Source organism: Vulpes vulpes, unplaced genomic scaffold, assembly GCF_048418805.1.
Source record: "Vulpes vulpes isolate BD-2025 unplaced genomic scaffold, VulVul3 u000000818, whole genome shotgun sequence".
In the NCBI taxonomy this organism is placed as follows: Eukaryota; Metazoa; Chordata; class Mammalia; order Carnivora; family Canidae; genus Vulpes; species Vulpes vulpes.
This window is the reverse complement of record NW_027325842.1, coordinates 2,609-24,037: the sequence shown is the minus strand read 5'-3', so window position 1 is coordinate 24,037 and position 21,429 is coordinate 2,609. Positions and strand designations below refer to the sequence as shown.

The 21,429-nt window shown below is 36.9% G+C and overlaps 1 protein-coding gene across 1 annotated transcript in view; it reads right to left on the bottom strand.

Annotated features, from left to right (window-relative positions):
• Window positions 1-12,336, bottom strand: part of LOC140597581 (unconventional myosin-IXa-like) — a gene marked incomplete at its 3' end in the record, with an annotated part of 43,470 nt that extends 31,134 nt beyond the window's left edge. The window contains exon 1 of the mRNA XM_072746429.1: window positions 7,258-12,336. Coding sequence (XP_072602530.1) covers window positions 7,258-8,097 — 840 coding nt within the window. The remainder of the gene's footprint in view (window positions 1-7,257) is intronic.
• Window positions 12,337-21,429: the final 9,093 nt, after the last annotated feature.

The following is a 21,429-nucleotide window of genomic DNA, read 5'->3' as shown; positions in this document are numbered from 1 at the left end:
TTAAAAGGAGCTCAATGGGGATATCCCTGGGTGGCTCAGCGGTTTGGCGCCTGCCTTTGGCCCAGGGCGTGATCCTGGAGTCCCGGCATCAAGTCCCATGTCAGGCTCCTGGCATGGAGCCTGCTTCTCCCTCCTCCTGTGTCTCTGACTCTCTCTCTCTCTCTCTCTATGTCTATCATAAGTAAATAAATCTTTTAAAAAATAAATAAATAAATAAAAGGAGCTCAACATTACTCATCACTGAGGAAATACAAATCAAAACCACTATGAAGTATCACTTAATACCTGTTAGAATGGCTATTGTCCAAAAGACAAGAGCTAACAATTGTTGGCAAGGATGTGGAGAAAAAGCAACCCTGTGTACTGTTTGTGGAAATATTAAAATTGGTGCAGCCACTCAAAAAAAAAAAAAAAGAAGTATGGTGGTTCCTCAAAAAATTAAAAATAGAAATACCAGGGATGCCTGGGTAGCTCAGTCGGGTAAGCAATCAAATCTTGATTTTGGCTCAGGTCATGATCTTAGTGTTGTGGGATCAAGAACTTGCTTAAGATTCTCTCTCTCTCCCTCCTCTTTAACCCTCACCCCTTGCTCACACACATATTATGTATCTAAAAAAATAAATAATAAATTAATAAAAATAGAAATAGAAATACCCTATGATACAGCAATTCCACTTCTGGGTACCTGGAGGAAATGAAATCACTATCTTAAAGAGATATCTGCACCCCCATGTTCACTGTATGATTATTAACAATAGCCAAGACATGGAAACAACCTGAGTGCCCACAGATGAATAAATGGATAAATAAGATGTTGTATGTATATATGATGGAATACTATTAAGTCATTAAAAAAAAATAAGAAAATCCTGTCATTTGCAATAACATGGATAGACTTTGAGGGCATTATGCTAAATAAGATAAGTTAGACAAAGAAAAACAAATACTGTATGATTTTATTTATATGGAAGGAATCTAAAACAAATAAAACCTATGAAAGACTGGTGGTTGCCAGAGAGGATGGGGAAGTGGGGAATAGATAAAAGTCATCAAAGGTACAAATTTCCAGTTATAAGATAAATAAGTTCTGAGGCTGTAATGTACACCATGATGACTACACTTACCAGTACTGCATCATATATTTGAAAGTTACTAAGAGAGTAAGTCTTTAAAGTTCTCATCTCAAGAAAAAAACTAAAATTATGTCATGTGATAGATCTTATCTAAACTTACCATGGTAATTATTTCTCAATACATACATGTATCAAATCATGTTGCACATCTTAATACAATGATTTATGTCAATTATATCTCAATAAAATTGAGTAAACATTTTTAAATGATGCTCTTCAAAAAGTAATATGAAGAAAGGGTTAAATTTATATCAAACTGAAGGGGCACCTGGGTGGCTCAGAGGTTGAGCGTCTGCCACTGGCTCAGGTCATGATCCGAGGATCCTGGGATCAAGTCTCACATCAGGTTCCCTGTAGGAAGCCTGCTTCTCCTTCTGCCTGTGTCTCTGCCTCTCTTTGTCTCTCATGAATAAAAAAAATCTTTTAAAAATTAAAAAATAAAAATCATACTGAAAACAATCCAAAAGTCACTGAGACACAGTAAAAGCAGTCCTAAGAGGGAAATATATAGTAAAACAGGCCTACCTCAAGAAAAAGCTCAAATAAACTATCTAAATGTACAACTAAAGGAACTAGGGAAAAAAAGAGAACAAAGCCCCAGGTGAGTAAAAAGGAAGGAAATAATAAAGATCAGAATAAAAATGAATGACATAGAGACTTTAAAAAGTAATAGAAAAAAAAAATCAATGAAACCAAGAGTTGGTTCTTTGAAAAGGTAAACAAAATTGACAAACCCTTAGACCCAACAATTAAAAAAAAAAGGAAGGACTCAATATCAGAAATGAAAGAGAAGTAACAATTGACAGCACAGAAATACAGAGTTTTAACAGAATACTATAAAAAAAATATATGGCAACTAACAGGACAACCTAGAAAAAAAAATCTATAAATTCCTAGAAACAAATAATCTTTCAAAACTGAACAGAAGAAATAGAAAATCTAAACAGACCTACTACAAGTAACAAAATAAAATTAGTAATCAAAAAATAAAAGTCCAGGACCAGATGGATTCACAGGTGAATTCTACCAAACATTTTTTTCTACCAAACATTTTAAAGAGTTAATACCTATTCTCATCAAACTATCCCAAAAAATACAAGAAGAAGGAAACCTTCCAAATGCACACATAAGGCCAGCATTACCCTAATGCCCAAACAAGAAAAAGACACCACCTCCATATACAAAAAAAAACTTAAGGCCAATATCCCTGATGAACATAGATGCCAACACCCTCAACAAAATATTACCCAACCACATACAACAATACATTAAAAAGATCATTCACCATGATCAAGTGAGACTTACTCTAGGGATGTAAAAATGGTTCAATACTCACAAACCAATGTGAGACACCACATAACAAAACAAACATTAAAAATCAGAGATCAAAAAAAAAAAATCAGAGATCATCTTGATGGCTACAGAAAAACCATTTGACAAAATTCTAATTCCATTCATGATAAAAACTCTCAGCAATGTAGTGTTAGAGGGCATATACATCAACATAATAAGACTATATATGAGAAACCCACAACTAACATCATCATATTCAATGGTGAAAACCTGAGAGCTTTTCCTCTAGCCTCAGGAACAAGACAAAGCCTCCTCTTGCTACTTTTATTCAACATAGTACTAGAAGTCCTAGCCACACAATCAGATAAAAAAAAGAAAGAAAGAAAGAGGCATCCACATTGGTCAGGAGAAGTTAAACTATCACTATTTGCAGATAATATGATACTACACATAGAAAATCTTAAAGACTCACCAAAAAGCAACTGGAAATAATAAATGAATTCATTAAAGTTGAAGGATAACAAAATTAATACTCAGAAATCGGTAGCTTTTCTATACACTAATAGCAAAGCAGCAGACAGATAAATTAAGAAAACAACACCATTTACTTCTGCAGAAGTTAAAAAAAAAAAAAAAAAGAATAAAGGACCTAAGTAAGAAGTAATAAAAAAAAAAAAAAGAATAAAGGACCTAAAAATAACTTAACCAAGAAAGTCAAAGATCTGTATTCTGAAACTATAAAATATTGCTGAAAGAAATTGAAGATGACACAAATGGAAAGATATTCCAGGCTTATGGATTGAAAGAATTAGTATTATTAATATGTCTACATTACCCAAAGCAAGCTACAGATTCAAAGCAATACCTAGCAAAATATCAAAAACATGTTTTAAAAAACTAGAACAAATAACAGTGAAATTTCTGTGGAACCAAAGAAGACCTGGAATAACCAAACCAATCTTGACAAAGAAAAAGCTGCAGGTATCACAAATCCACATTTCAACACATTCTACAAAGCTGTAGTAATCATAACAGTATGGTACTGGCACAAAAATGGACACATAGATCAATGAAATAGAATACAGAGCCCAGAAATAAATCCACATTTATATAGTCATTTAATCAATGACAACAGAAGCAAGAATATATAATAGGAGACAGTCTTTGCTCAATGGTGCTGGGAAAACTGGACAGCTACATGTAAACTGACCACCTTGTAACACGAAAATAAACTCAAATTGGATTAAAACCTAAATATGAAACCTGAAACCATAAAAATCCTAGAATAGAACACAAGTAGTCATTTCTCTGACATCGGCCAAAGCAACATTTTTCTAGATATGTCTCATAAAGCAAGGGAAACAAAAACAAAAACAAGCTATTGGGACTACACCAAAAAACAAAACAATACAAAGCTTTTGCAGAGTGAAGGAAACCATCAACAAACAAAAAAACAACCTGAGAGGGAGAAAATATTTGCAAATGATATATCCAATAAGGAGTTAATATCTAAAATATATATAAAAAAGTATACAACACCCAAAAAAATAATCCAGTTAAATTGGGCAGAGGACTTGAATAGACTTTTATCTAAAGAAGACATACAGATGGCTAACAGACACATGAAAAGATGATCTATAGCACTCATCATCAGGGAAATGCAAATTAAAACCACAATGAGATATTACCTTACACCTACTAGAATGGCTATGATCAAAACACAAGAAGTAACAAATGTTGGTGAGGATGTGTAGAAAAAGGAACTCTTGTACACTATTTGTGGATATCTAAATTGGTACAGCCACTATGAAAATAGTATGGAGGTTCCTCAAAAAATTAAAAACAAATACTATATGATCCAATAATTCTACTACTGGGTATTTACCCAAAGAAAATGAAAACACTAATTCAAAGAGATATATGCACTTTTATGTTTACTGCAGCATTATTTACCATAACCAAGATATGAAAGCAACCTAAGTATTCATCAATAGATGAATGGATAAAGAATATGTGGTGTGGATATACAAAGGGACATTATGCAGCCATACAAAAGGATGAGATCATGCCATTTGAGACAGCATGGATGCATCTAAAGGATATTATGCTAAATGAAATAAGTCAGATTGAGAAAGAAAAATACCATAGGATTTCATTCATAACGATCTAGGGGGAAAAAAGAAGAAGAAACAAATAAAATGCAGAGTCAGGGGTGCCTGGGTGGCTCAGTTGGTTGAGCTTCTGCCTTCAGCTCAAGTCATGATCTCAGGGTCCTGGGATCAAGCCCTGCATCTCCTGCTCAGTGGAAAGTTTGCTTCCCCCTCTTCCTCTTCCCACTGCTTGTGCTCTTTCTCTCTCTCTTTCTAATGAATAAAATCTATCAAAAAAATAAAACACTTTAAAAAAAAGAAAGCAAGCAAAAGCAAACCTATAAATAAGTAGAACAAACTATAGTTGCCAGAGGGGCACGGGTGGGAGGTTGGGCCTAATGGATGAAGGGGAGGGCATAATAGGCCTCCACTTATGAAATGAGTAGATCACAGGAATAAAAGGTACAGCATAAGGAATCAGTGACATTGTAATAGCAATGTATCAGGATAGATGGTAGCTACACTTGTGGTAAATGTGGTAAACACAAACATGTGGTAAACATAAACGTATTATAAACTGTGGTATCACTAAGTTGTACACCTAAAATAATATAACATGGTGTCAACTATACTAAAAAAAAAAAAAAAAAAAAGAAGAAGAAGGTGGTTAAATCTGGGAGAAAATGTGTACACACACACACGTGTAGCCACTACACAAAAAACTTTTTTTTTTTACAAAAAACTTTATTTTTTTTTAATTTTTATTTATTATTTATGTATTATAGTCACAGAGAGAAAGAGAGGCAGAGACACAGGCAGAGGGAGAAGCAGGCTCCATGCACCAGGAGCCCGATGTGGGATTCGATCCCGGGTCTCCAGGATCGTGCCCTGGGCCAAAGGCAGGCGCCAAACCGCTGCGCCACCCAGGGATCCCTACAAAAAACTTTCAAAACACAGTAAGAAAACCCAGTAAAAAGTTGGGCAATAAATTGTGACAAACATTTCACCAAAGAAAATATGGAAAGGGCAAATAAACATATGAAAATATGCTCATGGCATTAATCACTATAAAATACAAATTAAAACCTCAATGAGATACCACTATATTTATGTGTGTGTGTGTGTGTGTGTGTGTGTGTGTGTGTGTGTGTGAGAGAGAGAATGGCTAAAATTTACAGGAACGACTCTATCAAGGGTTAGCAAGGATGTGGAGTACCTGGAACACACTGCTGGGTGAGAATATAAAATGGTGGGTACAACCACTTTGGAAAAATTTGGCAGTTTCTCAAAAAGTTAAGCATATACCCTATCATATGACCTAGTCATTCCACTCCTAGGTATTTATCCAAAAGACTTTTATAGAGTTTTTATGTGTAACAGCCAAAAAACTAGTAACAACCTATATATATCCATTAATAGGTGAACAGATAAACCAAGTGTGGTCCACCCAGACAGTAGAATTCTACCTTAGCAAAAGGAATGAATCACTGACACTAACAACAACACGGATGAATCCTGAAATAACTATACCAAGAGAAGTCAAACATAAAAGAGTACACACTGTTATGATTCCACTTACATAAAATTAGTTTATAGAAATAACAAACTAATGTATAGTGACAAAGTATGTAAATGGTTTCTTGTAGATGAGTAAGCTGGAAAGGGTGAGAGAAAGGAATCACAAAGAGCTATGAGGATAAGGATAATGGATATATTCAGTATCCTGACTGCGGTGGTTGGTTTAATTAATATATATACACACGTCAAATTTTATCAAATTGTACATACTCAGTATGTGCAGTTTAGTGTGTATCAATTATACTTCACAAAATCCCTTTTAAAAAGTAAGTAATGAGCCTGGGTGGCTCAGTTGGATAAGCATCTGACTTCAGCTCAGGTCATGATCTCAGGATCCTAGGATTGAGGCCCTTATAGGGCTCCTCGCTTAGCGAGGAGTCCGCTCGTCCCTCTCCCTCTGCACCTCCTCCTATTTGTGCTCTCTCTCTCTCATAAATAAAATCTTTCAAAAAAATATTGCCCTTGGGATCCCTGGGTGGCGCAGCGGTTTGGCGCCTGCCTTTGGCCCAGGGCGCGATCCTGGAGACCCGGGATCGAATCCCACATCGGGCTCCCGGTGCATGGAGCCTGCTTCTCCCTCTGCCTATGTCTCTGCCTCTCTCTCTCTCTGTGACTATCATAAATAAATAAAAATTAAAAAAAATATATTGCCCTTTCCTTCCAATTCTAAAACAAAAATAGTGTATTCTCTTTCTTTTCTACCTTTGGTAAAATTACTTCTAAAACATTATAGAACTAAAAAATTTTTCCCATATTCTCTACATTTCCAAAACTGAACCCTTAGAATTCAATACTAGGCACAGATGTCAAAGTTGCAGGGATACAAATATACTACTACTAAGAATATATTTCCTAGCCACCTAATTCCACAGCCCAATTACAGACAGGAGTCCTGTCCCTGCTATTTCCCTTTACAAGGTGATGCATATGCCTCCAATCATCCCTTTCTTCATCACTGTGACCCAAAAACACCCTAGAAAAAAATAGTGCCACTGTCACACCATTTAAACTTCCACACTGTCTTTTTTGCTTTCCCATCTTTCAGTTTTCCTTGGTAACTAAAAATGATGTCTATACTTCTAGTCTCATTTTCTCACATCTACAAAATGTTTATGTTTTATTTTTCAAAGATATGTTTAAGAACAGTATTTCTACGCACTTACCTCAAGTACTGGTCCAGCTCCAAGAATAATTTGTTCCACTCCACTGGCAAATCCCTTCTGACTGAGAGCAGTAAGGTGGTGAATAAGAAAGTTTGTGCTTTGAGTCTTCCCAGAACCACTCTCTCCTGAAATCACGATGCACTGATTCTTTTTGCGCTGAAGCATGGCATGATAAGCTACATCAGCCACAGCATAAATGTGGGGCTCCAGTTTTCCCAACTGGTGGTTATCATACATTTTGACATATTTGGGATTATAAATAGGAAGAAACTTGAATGGGTTAATCACTATTAGAATACTGCCAACATAGGTATAAATTTTTTCATGCTTAAAGCGATTTCGTAGGTTTTCTAAAAGAGTTTTCTCATTCAAATCAGGTAAGCTACACAAATCATCAAAGTCTTTCTGCTGAGGCTGTGGGAGAAAACCCCGTTCCATCATCCTGCGACGCTCTTCTGTTACCCGTAGCCATGACTGCAAACTACCATAATGGATTGATCCATCAAGGTTTTTTTCTCTCAGAAGAAAGCGATAGTCCTCTCCACTCAGGCGATTTTCCAGAGCCATCCGGGGCCACAACATCATTCGCTGAACTGGACAGTCTGTGGGGTTGAGTATCCATTCTTCTCCACCAAATTCCTTTACTTCTGCGAGAACGTAACACTTCGTTTTGTCAAGATGAAGTCTGTTTATAAGAGAGTCAATCACCTCAGCAGCTGTGGAGTTTTTTCTGGCAGGAATTGGACAGTAGATAGTCCCTTCTGAAATTGTCCCAGGATATATACGTAATGTATGTTCATTATCCTCAAAGCGTCGTCTTCCTCCATCATTTATATTCATATTGGACCCTGTCCCATCAGCATGGATAGTATGTGTTCAAGACCGTGCAAACCATTTTCATGGCAAAAGAACTGTAACATAAAAGGTGTGAAACATTTAGAAATCATATTACGCAATCTTCACTTTTTGATGCTCAAGAAAGGCTTAAATCATGTTGATTACATCTTTCAGAACATAAAATCCTACCTCTTAGTCTAGAAATAGTCTTGACAAGAAAAAACGGATGTTGGTGAGGATGTGGAGAAAGGGGAGCCCTCTTGCACTGTTGGTGGGAATGCAAACTGGTGCAGCCTCTCTGGAAAAACAGTGCGGAGGTTCCTCAAGAAGTTAAAAATAGAGCTACCCTACAACCCAACAATTGCACTACTGGGTATTTACCCCAAAGATACAGATGTAGTGAAACGATGAGAAATCTGCACCCCAATGTTCATAGCAGCAATGTCCACAATAGCCAAACTGGAAGGAGCCACGATGTCCTTCAGCAGATGAATGGATAAAGATGTGGTATATATGTACAATGGAATTGTATCCTTTCAGCCATCAGAAAGGATAAATACCTACCATTTACTTCAATATGGATGGAACTGGAGGATATTATGCTGAATGAAATTAGTCAGAGAAAGATAATTATCATATGGTTTCACTCATGTGGAATATGAGAAATAGTGAAAGGAACTATAAGTGAAAGGAAGGAAACTGAGTGGAAAAAATTAGAGAGGAAGACAAACCATGAGAGGTTCCTAACTCTGGGAAACAAAGGGTTGCAAAAGGGGAGGTTAGTGGGGTTGGAGTAACTGGGTGACAGGCACTAAGGAGGGCATATGATGAGATGAGCACTGGGTGTTATACTATATGTTGGCAAATTAATTTAAATAAAATACATTTTTTTAAAGAAACAGTCTTGAAAACATTCTCATCAAGATCACATAATATTACATTTTATCATCCAATCTGGACACGTTCTAAAACAGCAACTTGCCAAAGATTTTTTCCATGTTTTATTACACTAATAATTTAAAATTCACAGTACAAATAAAAAGTCTTTTGTCCCCTATTTGAAATGTTTCTAAAGTACCTGAGATTAGAGTCAAGTTCTTTCTTTGTATTTGAAGAGCCTCACCAAAGGCTGAATTAAAATGGGCAGAATAATCACGCAAGTCTAATCACCCTGCACCCAAAAGTTCTTGTAGATAAAGCAAAAACAAGAAAGAATGCCATTAATGAAACCAAATTTTTGAAATTAAAAACAGTAATAGATGAAATTAACAACACAGGAAACAACAAATGCTGGCAAGGATGCAGAAAAGGGGAAATGAAAACTGGAGCAGCCACTCGGGAAAACAGTATGGAATTTCCTCAAAAAATTAAAAATAGAACTACTTTACAATCCAGCGCTACTAGAGATTTACCCAAAGGATACAAAAATACTACTTCAAAAGGATACTTGCACCCCAATGTTTATAGCAGCATTATCAACAACAACCAAATTACGTAAAGAACCCAAACGTCCATTAACCCAAACGTCCATTAACTTTACCCATGAATGGATAAAGAAGAGGTGATATACACATACACAATGGAATATTACTTAGCCATAAGAAAGAAAGAAACCTTGGGGCACCTGGGTGGCTCAGTCGGTTAAGTATCCAACTCCTGATTGCTGCTCAGGTCATGATCTCAAGGTCTGAGATCAAGCCCCAAGTCTGGCTCCCCACTCAGGAGGAAGTCTGCTTGAGATTCCCTCCATGTCCCTCTGCTCCTCCCCCCACATGTGCACACTCTCTCTCTAAAATAAACATATATCTTTTAAAAAGAATGAAATCTTGCCATTTGCAATGACATGGATGGAGCTAGAGAGTATTATACTAAGTGAAATAAGCCAGTCACAGAAAAACAAATACCATATGATTTCACTTGTGTGGAATTTAAGAAACAAAACAAACATGGAGGCGGGAAAGAAAAGCAAACCAAGAAATAGACTCAACTACAGAAAACAAACTGATGATTACCAGAGGCTGGGGTAGTGGGGGGATTGGTTACATAGGTGACAGGAATTAAGGAAGACACTTGTGATGAACACTGGGTGCTATATGAAAGTACTGAAACACTAAAATCTACACCTGAAACTAATATTACACTGTACATTAACTGAAATTTAAATAAAAACTTGAAAAAAAGTAAAAAAAAAATTAAAAATAAACAAAAAAATTAAACTAGATGAAATTATAACTCAGAGAATAAGAGAAACCTGCTACAGAATAGATATATTATCAAGGACTTTTGGACTCAGACTTTCCACCTCCCCTAAAGTGGCAAGATAAGGCAGGCAACAATAAGATCCTGCCTCTGGCTTGCTGAACAAAGCTGACAGAATTATACAGCAAGGTACTATTATAAATTTTATTCAAACCTCCCTTTTCCTGTTTAACCTTATTTCATAACCTTTACCTATTTAACCTTTTTTCATTCCTTACAAGTATTCTGCATATCCTTCCAATCTTCTCAAACCCCACATATATAACACCTCCAGAATGATTTCAACTTTTGTATCTCACTGAGAAAATAGTGCCTTTTCCAACTCAAAATACATTCCTATTTTCATCTCCTCTCTGCTTTTCCATTCCAGTCTACACAGAAAATAAATTCCACATCCTTTCCAGAGCTAAAAAAAAAAACATTTCTTATCATCTCCATCAGTAACTTGCCCCATCAAAAAACCATCCTCATGTGTTATCACTCTTTTCCTTTTTATTTTATTTTATCCTTTACCATATAAAGATGCCATGTTATTTTTTTAAAGTATCTTCAGTTACTTCTCTCTCATACTACTGCATATTTGTCTAAGTCCTCAAGCGAAGAAACTGCTTTTTACCTTTTTCCTGAATGATCTTCAAACACAGAGATTATGGAACATATAAAAAGCAGTCATACACATGAAAAAAATGCTATCACTGGATATCAGAGAAATACAAAACAAAACCACAATGAGATACCACGTCATACTAGTCAGATGGCTAAAATGAACAACTCAGGAAACAAGAGATGTTGGCGAGGATGCAGAGAATGGAGCTTTCCTACACTGTTGGTGGGAATACGAACTGGTGCAGCCACTCTGGAAAACGGTATGGAGGTTCCTCAAAAAGTTAAAAATGGAGACACCTGGGTGGCTCAGTGGTTGAGTGCCTGCCTTCAGCTCAGGGCATGATCCTGGGGTCTGGGGATCGAGTCTACATCGGGCTCCCTGCGAGGAGCCTGTTTCTCCCTCTGCCTATGTCTCTGCCTTTCTCTGTGTGTCTCTCATGAATGAATGAATGAATGAATGAATGAATGAATGAATGAATGAATGAATAAAATATTTTTTTTTAAGTTTAAAATAGAGCTACCCTACCACCTAGCACTTGTACTACTAGGCATTTATCCAAAGGATACAAACATGGTGACTTGAAGGGGCACATGCACACCAATGTTTATATTTGTCCACAATAGCCAAAATATGACAAGAGTCCAGATGTTCATCAAAAGATGAATGGAGGGGATCCCTGGGTGGCGCAGCGGTTTAGCACCTGCCTTTGGCCCAGGGCGCGTCCCTGGAGTCCCATGTCGGGCTCCCGATGCATGGGCGAGTCCCATGTCGAGCTCCCGATGCATGGAGCCTGCTTCTCCCTCTGCCTGTGTCTCTGCCTCTCTCTCTCTCTCTCTCTGTGTGACTATCAAATAAAAAAAATTTTTTAAAAAAGATGAATGGAGGGGATCCCTGGGTGGCTCAGAGGTTTAGCTCCTGCCTTTGGCCCAGGGTGTGATCCTGGAATCCCGGGATCAAGTCCCACATTGGGCTCCTTGCATGGAGCCTGTTTCTCCCTCTGCCTGTGTCTCTGCCTCTCTGTGTGTCTCTCATGAATAAACAAATAAAATCTTTAAAAAAAAAATGGATAAAGATGTGGTGTATGTATACAATGGAATATTATATATCAAAAAGAATGAAATCTTGGGGCAGCCAGGGGCTTAGTTAAGTGTCTGCCTTCAGGGACACCTGGGGTGGCCTAGTCAGTTAAGTATCTGACTCTTGATCTCAGCTCAGGTCATGATCTCAGGGTCCTAGGATCAAGCCCTGAGTCAGGCTCCCTGCTCAGCAGGGAGTGTACTTGTCTCTCTCTCCATCACCCTCTCCCTCTGCCCCTCCCCACTGCTTGTGCTCTCTCTCTCAAATAAATAAAATCTTAAAAAAAAAAAAAAAAAAAACAGGGGCACTTGGGTTGTTCGGTGGTGAGTGTCTGCCTTTGGCTCAAGTCATGATTCCGGGGTCCTGGGATAGAGCCCCGCACTGGCCTCCCCATAGGGAGCCTGCCTCTCCCTTTACCTATTGTCTCTGCCTCTCTCATGAATAAATAAATAAAATCTTTAAAACAAAAAAAAAAGTGTCTGCCTTCAGCTCAGGTCATGATCCCAAAGTCCTGGGATCGGGCCCAAGTGGCGCTCCCTGCTCAGTAGGGAGTCTACTTGTCCCTCTCCCCCTGACCCTCCTCCCACTAGTGCTCACTCACTCTCTCTCAAATAAATAAATCTTTAAAAAAAAAAAATGAAACATTGCCATTTGCAATGACATGGATGGAACTAGAGGGTATTATGATAAGTGAAATAAGTCAGAGAAAGAAATACCATATGATTTCACTCATACGTGGAATTTAAGAAACAAAACAGATGAACAAAGAAGGGGAGGAAAAATAAAATAAGATGAAAATTGAGAGAGAGGGACGCCTGGTTGGCTCAGTGGTTGAGCGTCTGCCTTTGGCTCAGGGTGTGATCCTGGAGTCCCCGGATAGAGTCCCACATCGGCTCTCCGCATGGAGCCTGCCTCTCATTGTGTCTCTCGTGAATAAATAAATAAAATCTTTAAAAAAAAAAAAAAAGAAAGAAAGAAAGAAAATTGAGAGAGGCAAACCATAAGAGACGTTAAACTCTAGGAAACAAACAGGGTTATTGAAGGGAGGTGGGGGGGGAAGGGATATTCAAGTGATGGGGATTAAGGAGGGCTCTTGATTAATAAGCACTTGGCTGTTCCATGCAACTGATGAATCACTAAATTCTACCTCTGAAACTAATTTTTTTAAAAAAGCAATCATATATCTACCACCCAATGCAAGAAGTTGAAAACTGCTATAATGACTCCAGATTGGTTTATAAACAAAATATTAGAGATATAGTTAAAGCTCCTTCTTTTGCTCTACAGAGATAACCACTATCCTGAGCTTGGTATTATTCCCATACATGTTTCTATATTTTTATTACATATGTGAGTCTCCATAAATAATAGACAGTACTATTTCATTTTTTTTAAGTTTTAAAAAACTGATGCATGTAAAAGTTCATTAACTGCCAAATAATATGCCATTGTATGTAGGTTAATTAACTGTAATAAATGTACCACAGGGTGGGGGGATTAATAATGGGGGAGGCTATGCATGTGTGGGGGCAGGCAGGGGGTCTGAATCTTCTGTTCAAATTTGTTATGAACCTAACCTAAAACTGCTCTAAAAAATAGACTATTTTTTTTAAATCCCACTATACGATTAGACCACAATTTATCAATATACTGTTCTTCTAGTGAACACTTAGAATATTTACAATATTACACTATTACAACACTCCTACAGTTTTCATATGCCTTTTCTGGGCTTTATACCTAGGAGTGGTATTGCTGGGTTTTAAGTATCTTCAACTTTACTAGGTATTAAGAAAATATTCTCCAAAGTAGTTGTCCCAACTATTTCACAGCTAATGCAGAAAGCACTCATGTTTCTCTGCCTCCATACCAATAAAAGTTAGTATCATCAGACTTCAGTTTCTGCCAATGTAAGTGCAAAAAGGTATCCCATTACTTTAATTTGCACTTCCCTGATTACCAGAGTGAGAAGCACAACATTTATCCTATCATTTGCCATTTGGACTACGTTGCTTATTCATTTCCATTTTCTGAGTTACCTTATCTTTATTGGTTTGAAAGAGTTTTTCATATATCCTGGATATTAATCATCAGTTAAATGTGTGACAAATATCTCCTACCAATCAGTGCCTTACCTTTCTATTTTGTTTATAATAAATACCTTTTGTTGCAGAGAAGTTTTCGTTTTTAACAGTCATATTTATCAAGCCTTTATAGGTTATGATTTCTTTAATAAATTACAGTAAGAATAATTGCAGTTAATTCTTATTATATGTTTATTTGTACCAATAATTTTTCTAATTATTTCACATTTTATTTCTCTCTGAGGGCTTTCTGTTGTTTTGAGAGGGTACATGCTCATGCACACATGTGAGAGAGAGAGAGAGAGAGAGAGCTCAAGTGGAGGGAGGCAGAGGGAGAGGAAGAGAAAGTGAATGCATCCCAAGCAGGCTCCACACTCAGTGCAGAGCCCAACTTGGGGCTTGATCCCATGACCCTGAGATCATGACCTGAGCTGAAATCAAGAGTTGAACACCCACTGACTGAGCAACCCAGGCATCCCTCTGAGGGTTTTTTTTTTACCATCATCCTCCTCATTTTACAAATTAGAAAACACAGAAAGATTACATAACTTGCCTAAAGTCATAACCAGAATGATAAAGCTGAGATATGGAGCAGGCAGTCTGGCTCTAATGCCTATATAGCATTATCTCCTGCTACTTTTTAAAAATCCCTCTTCATCCTGAGGACATAAAGTTATCATCCTGTATTTTCTTCAAAGTTTGAGGCACCCAGGTAGCTCAGTCAGATTAGGGTCTGCCTTCAGCTCAGGTCATGATCTCAGGGTCCTGGGATTGAGCCCCACGTTGAGCCCTGCATGAAGCCCCACATTGGGCTCCCTGGGAGCCTGCTTCTCCCTCTCCCTCTGCAGCTCCCCTGCTTGTACTCTCTCCTGTCAAATAAGTAAAATCTTTAAAAAATATATTTAAAAATTAAAAATAAAATAAAAGGCCTAAGTTATTCTTTTCTCATCTATGTATTTAATCCATATGGAATTTTCATAGGATTCTTGTTTTCATGCCAATTCAGATGAGCAATCTAATCAGTACCACAATAAAAGAGTCCAATCTTTCCCCTCTGATTTATAATGCCACCTTTGTCATGTAGCAAATTCCATATAAAAATCAATGTGCTCTGGGTTCTGTATTCTCTTCCACTAATCTATCTGTCCATCCCTGAACCTATCTTAATTATTATAGCTTTATAATAAGTTTTGATATCTGGAAGGCTTATCACTTCAATTTGTTCTTTAATGTACTTTGACTTTTACCATAAGAATTCTAAGATAAACACGTCCACTAAAAATCTTGAAAAATCTTCTGACATTTTGATTGACACTACACTGATTTCATAAATACTAGAAAACAGACATCCTACTGATTTTCCATTTATCAACATTATGCCATTCACTTAGGAAGTTTCTGTTATTTCATGTCCACCTGATCTTTTTTCAACCTTAAATGCCATAATTGTTTTAATTTAAGGGATATTACTCATCTCCTTGAAAATACTAAATATAAAATTTGATATTTTTCAGACTAGTATTAAATGTCATCCAGAGTAAACTGCTCTTCTTATTTTATTTCATATTCTCAGCATTAGATAGATGGCTTAATGTGTTTGAAAACTTAGATTTACTTTCTTTTTGAAAGATTTACTTTGATAGAAATTTTCATGTATTTGAGAATCTACCATTTACTACTTTTTTTTTTAACATAACCACAATATCGTTAATCATACCTTTAAAAATTAACAATGTTTAACATCATTGGTCAGGATTCAATTTCCCCAGTTACCTCCTAAGTATTTTTCTTACGCTGGTCTGTTCAAATCAGCAGATCTGTCCTACACTAACACTGATGGTATGCACTGGATGGCAGGTTCCTTGTTGAAAGCTGTTTGTGTTCCCCTGAAACCCCAGGTTTAAGAAGGCTTCTTATAAACTGTGGATTCTGGCAGCAGTCAGTAGCAAAGCTGCTACTTACTGCTAAGCATGATAGGCCCTGCATTACTCCAGTAGATGCACTGCATAACTATAGTCTGATTTCTAAAGGTATACAATAGGGCAAGCCCTAGAACTAAACTCAGAAATATCTTTTTTAACAGAGAGCCCTATACATCCTGGCCCATGGTTTCCAACAATGAGCCCAATTCCAACAACATCCCCCACTACCTCAAAGAAACCCAAACCTTAGCTGCTTTACCTTCCTGGTCTGAGCCACAGCCCTACTCACTGTTTTGTGTTCTACTACTTTTCAGAAACAGAAATGCTTATCATTTTTGCACCCCATTCGTCAACTTGGTTTTCTCTTTTTGCTTTTATCAATCATTGCTGGTCTTTGGAAAAGAGGGGCTGCCTCAAAATATCACTCACAAATACATCTTGATGGCAAGCCATTAGAGTTTATCTAAATCATCTGGGCAATGTTTTAAAAATATACATTTCTAAGCTCAATAATGGATCTGAGGTTGGGAAATCTATGCAGTTCTGTTGTTGCTGTTCCAAAAAAATAATATTTGAAAATCAATGGTTTGTATTTCTACTCTTCACTCTTTTACCACTCTTCACACATGGCAAGTGCTATCAATATTCTTTGAAAATGTCACCAATTCCCATACAGTTGCCAAAGCCAAAGGCTTCTGAATCCTCATCTTAACATGCCACACCATTGCATTTGACCTAGAAAGCCATCTTCTCATTCTTGAAACTGTCCTCACATGACAATTATTTTTCTTGTAATCTTCCTGATAGGCTCACTCTTTTTCTGACTCATTCTCAGAGCTCCTTTTCCATGACCTCACTTTCAAAAAAAAAAAAAAAAAAATGTTCTCCCAGTTTCTGATCCCAACCCCGTGCTCTTCTACCTAGATGACTTTACCTAATCCTCTATCTGTAATTTATATCATTACCTGTTATCTTCGGATGCTTTCGTACTACAGTGACAAAGACCATATGGTCCACAAAGCCAAAAATGTTTACTATGTGGTCCTTAAAAGAAAAAGGTTGCTGACCCCTATTCTAGCATTACCAAGAAAGAAAGAAAGAAAGAAAGAAAGAAAGAAAGAAAGAAAGAAAGAAAGAAGAAAAGAAAAAAGTATAACTTCCCAGTTAACAGTGTGAAAAAAACAATGGAATGATTAAACAATAATCCAAAAGAAGGCAAGAAAGGAAGGGGGTCCAAGAGAGAGAACAGATGGAACAAATGGAAAGCAAACTACATATATCAGTAACTATATTAAATGTAAATGTTCCAGTTAAAAGACTGCCAACAGATTTTTAAAGTCCAACTATCTGCTATTTTCAATAGACAAATACCTATAATATAAAGATACTCATGTATACCATGTCAATTCTAGACCCAAAAAAAGTTGGTATAATCAAAATCACATGGAGCAAAATTAAAAAAGGGAAGCTAAGTTAAGTATCTCTTAGGTCTCTTTTAGCCCTTAAATACTGTAATTCTAGGTTTAAGCCTGAGTCAAAGGTCTCTGGATATTGTTGGTGACTGAAAAGTAGGAAGTAAGAAGAAAAGAGTGGCAGAAGATAGATTGGCAAGTAAGAAAACTAGTGGATGATGGATGATGGTCAAATCAGCTATTAAGGGGAAAAAGAGGAGAAATATGAGTAAGAAGCACCTGGGTGGCTCACTCGGTTAAGCAACCAACTCTCTTTGATTTTGGCTCAGGTCATGATCTCAGGGTCATGAGATTGAGCCCCACATCAGGCTCTGACCAAGCTCAGCAGAGTCTGCTTGTCCCTTCTCCAGAGCTCTGCTCTTTCCCCCGCTTGCTCTCCCTCTCAAATAAATAAATAAAATCTTTAGAGAAAAAAAAAAGTACAAGTGAATCATTTACTAGTTAGAAGGCTTGGGAGCATGGCTTTATTCTATAAATAGAATCAAGTAGAGAAGCAGAAACTGAAAACTTAAGAAAATGAAAGTCTATCTGATGGGCCAAGGTTCTTTGCTAAGCAAGGCTAAATGAGATTTAAGTCAAAGGTCCACAGGTGGCTCTCTCAGAACACTTTTTCTTTCTCTCCAAGAATTTTTGGAAAAAAAGGTTAAGAAACAGCTTTTCGGGTAAGATGTGACAAAAATGCAATGTTAGATGATCTTCATCACTAGAGAGTATACAGGAGCCCAGTTTTCCCTATGGTAGGTCAATGCCAAGTAAAAATCAAATTGGGTGCTGAAGGAAAACACATTTTGTAGTATTTCAATTAAAGAAAAGGTGATGGGACACCTGGGTAGCTCAGCAGTTAAGCACCTGCCTTAACCCAGGGCGTGATCCTGGAGTCCTGGGATCCAATCCCACACATCAGGCTCCCTGCATGGAGCCTGCTTCTCCCTTTGCCTCTCTGTGTCTCTCATGAATAAATAAATAAAAATCTTTTTAAAAAAATGCTTTCAGCTCTAAGTGACAAGAAAAGGTGATGGAAGAAATTAGTTATAACATACTATAACTTTGGTACATGGCCCTTCTAGTGAAAGTACAGTACTATGTTTGCCTTTGAAGAACTACTACCAAATGACTACCCCATTGTCATTTGACCAGTTTCAATGAACTGACCTCATCTCCCAGTTAGGGGGGAAAGGGTGATATTAGTCCTGCCCCAGGCCCAGCTAGTTAGTTTACTGCATTCCCCCTGGCAACAGTGGTTGTTCACTGAAATTCCATCCTAGAATTTTGCTGCAACTATTAGGAAAGAAGCATTTTCTTTTCTACTGCGCTAGTTATCTGGAAAGATGTATATCTAGAACTGTTCACAGCCAACTTTCCTGAATGCACAGAACCTCTATGCGGTAAAAGGAAATAAAATGAATGAATACATAAAGCAAAGCCTTAACATTGTTAGGGCCCGTGAATAAAGCTGTGCCTCAAATAAACACCACTGAACTTCCTTGTTAAGTGGTGGAGTTAAGTGTGACAATCAATTCCTTTTACCCTGAGCCACTTTGAGTTGGGTTTCTGTTCTCTGCAATCAGAGGAACTCACTACAATAGGTACATCTCAATGCAATAACCTTTGACAATATGGTTATCCCTTATTAACCAAATTCCTGATATCTAAAAATTCCACAGCCTATACTCAGGAACCAAATATATTTGAATAAACTTTTTGATACTTTCTTCACAATCATGCTATTTGGTTTCCAAGTTTAGGAAACCAAATAGATTCCAACAGGGCAGTACCAAATTCACTATTCAAACTAAAAATTGGATAAAAAACAGATTTGGATGGTGGTGAAGGATATTTGTAACGTCAGGCATGCAGAAAGATGGCATGGGATGTACAATATATTGTACAAATGAAAAAACTTAAAATATAAAATTGTATATAAAGGCAAACATATAAAAAGGACAAAAAATTAGACTTTTGAATAATCTTCAAAACTCCCATTTATAATTTTCAACAAAAATAAGTCTGATGTGCATTTGAACATTTGAGTTGAATAGAAAATCTCTGAGACAGGGAACAAACTAATACCTTTCAAATTAGCAAATTAGGGCTTAAAGCGCAAAAAAGTCTATAAAAATTTACCTTACGATAAAGATGGCATCCAGATAAAAAGATCATGGATAAATGACTGATTGGGAAAATAAAATAATTTAAACGATCCATATAAAGAATTAAGCACATTACTGGCACTTATATAGCAATTACACATTGCTGTATCTGTCATAAAGAAAATTATTTAATACTTTTTTTTTCCCCTATCCCAAAGTAGTTATTTCAAAAGTATAGGCTAACAGAGGGAAACAATGCGGTGAGACAGTTGCTGTGGCTGGTAGGGTGTGGTTCAGAATAGGCCAGCTTATACTGTTATTCACTGGACTGAGTTAGAAGAGACTAATTATAGAGGAAAACTGTGGTGAAGAAAGAAAACAGAAGGAATACAGAGTTTCCTTTAAATTAGAAGTTCAGTTAAAAAGATTAAAAAAAACAAGATTTTTAATGCCATATTTTGTAACTGCTAATAAAACTTAATTTTCAAAAATCCTTATGGTTGCTTTTATTCTTTACCAAATTCTCAAAGTTATTTCCAAGAAGAAAAAAAGACATATCCATTCTCTTCACATTTGCTTTATCATAAGGATCTACTTATGAATATTAGTAAGATTATATATTATCATTCAGTAACAAGAGGGTAGAAGAATAAAAGGCAAATTTGTGTCTAAAAAATAAAAATCTAGCTTCACTATAGAGAAAATAACTCAAACCTAAAATCTCACCAGTATATATTAAAGGAAAACATTCTACTATCAAGGCAGGGTCCATTTGAGAAAATAATACTGATTTGTATACAGCTGTAAATATCATGAGGACAGTACTATTAAACATTTTGAACTTATTTTACAAAAATAACTGAGAAAGTGGCATTTAAGAGCTAAGATTCACATTTCTTCATTTTTAGTACTTTAAATTTATAAATATGTAACTTCTTTAGATATGTATTTTTATTTTGCGAACTATGTACTTTAGAATAGCATTTTTTTCAAAAGTCTCCAAATACCTTTTACAAACCGATTTCCTCCTCTCCCTGGGCACACAGCTAGACTGTATTTCCCAACTTTCCTTGCAGTTTATTAAATGGGACCATGCAAGTGAATCCTTAGCCAATGGTATGTGGGCAGGAGTGATGTACATCCCTTTAGGCTGAACCAATAAGAGCCCCTTAAAAATGGGAGGAGGGACTGTTTTTCCTTGTCTGCTAGAAAATGGAAAGGTTCCAGGGAAAAGGTCTAAGGTCCTATGGGATACAGAGCCACTAGATGGAAGAACCTTGAGTCCCTAATGACCACATGGAGAAGAGTGCTCACCATCACCTCATCCCCATCCATCTACATTGGACGGTAATAAAAATAAAATTTTATTGTGTTGAGTCACTGATTTTTGAGTCATTTAACAATAGCAGTTAACCTACGAGGGCTAACTTATTATTTAAAAAATTTTCCAGGATGCCTGGGTGGCTCAGCGGTTGAGCATCTGCCTTCGGCGCAGGTCATGATCCAGGGATCCTAGGATTAAGTCCTGCATCAGACTCCCTGAAAGGAGCCTGCTTCTCCCTCTGCCTGTGTCTCTGCCTCTCTCTGTCTCATGAATAAATAAATAAATATTTTTAATTTTTTTTCCAAAAAAATTTTTTTAAATGTTTTCTAAACTTCCCCATAAAAGAGTTCCTCAATATCCAATCCAACAATAAGTACTATTGGTCTGCCTTTATTTTTTTTTTTTTTTTGGTCTGCCTTTAAAATATACCTGAAATGGGGATCCCTGGGTGGCGCAGCGGTTTAGCGCCTGCCTTTGGCCCAGGGCGCAATCCTGGAGAC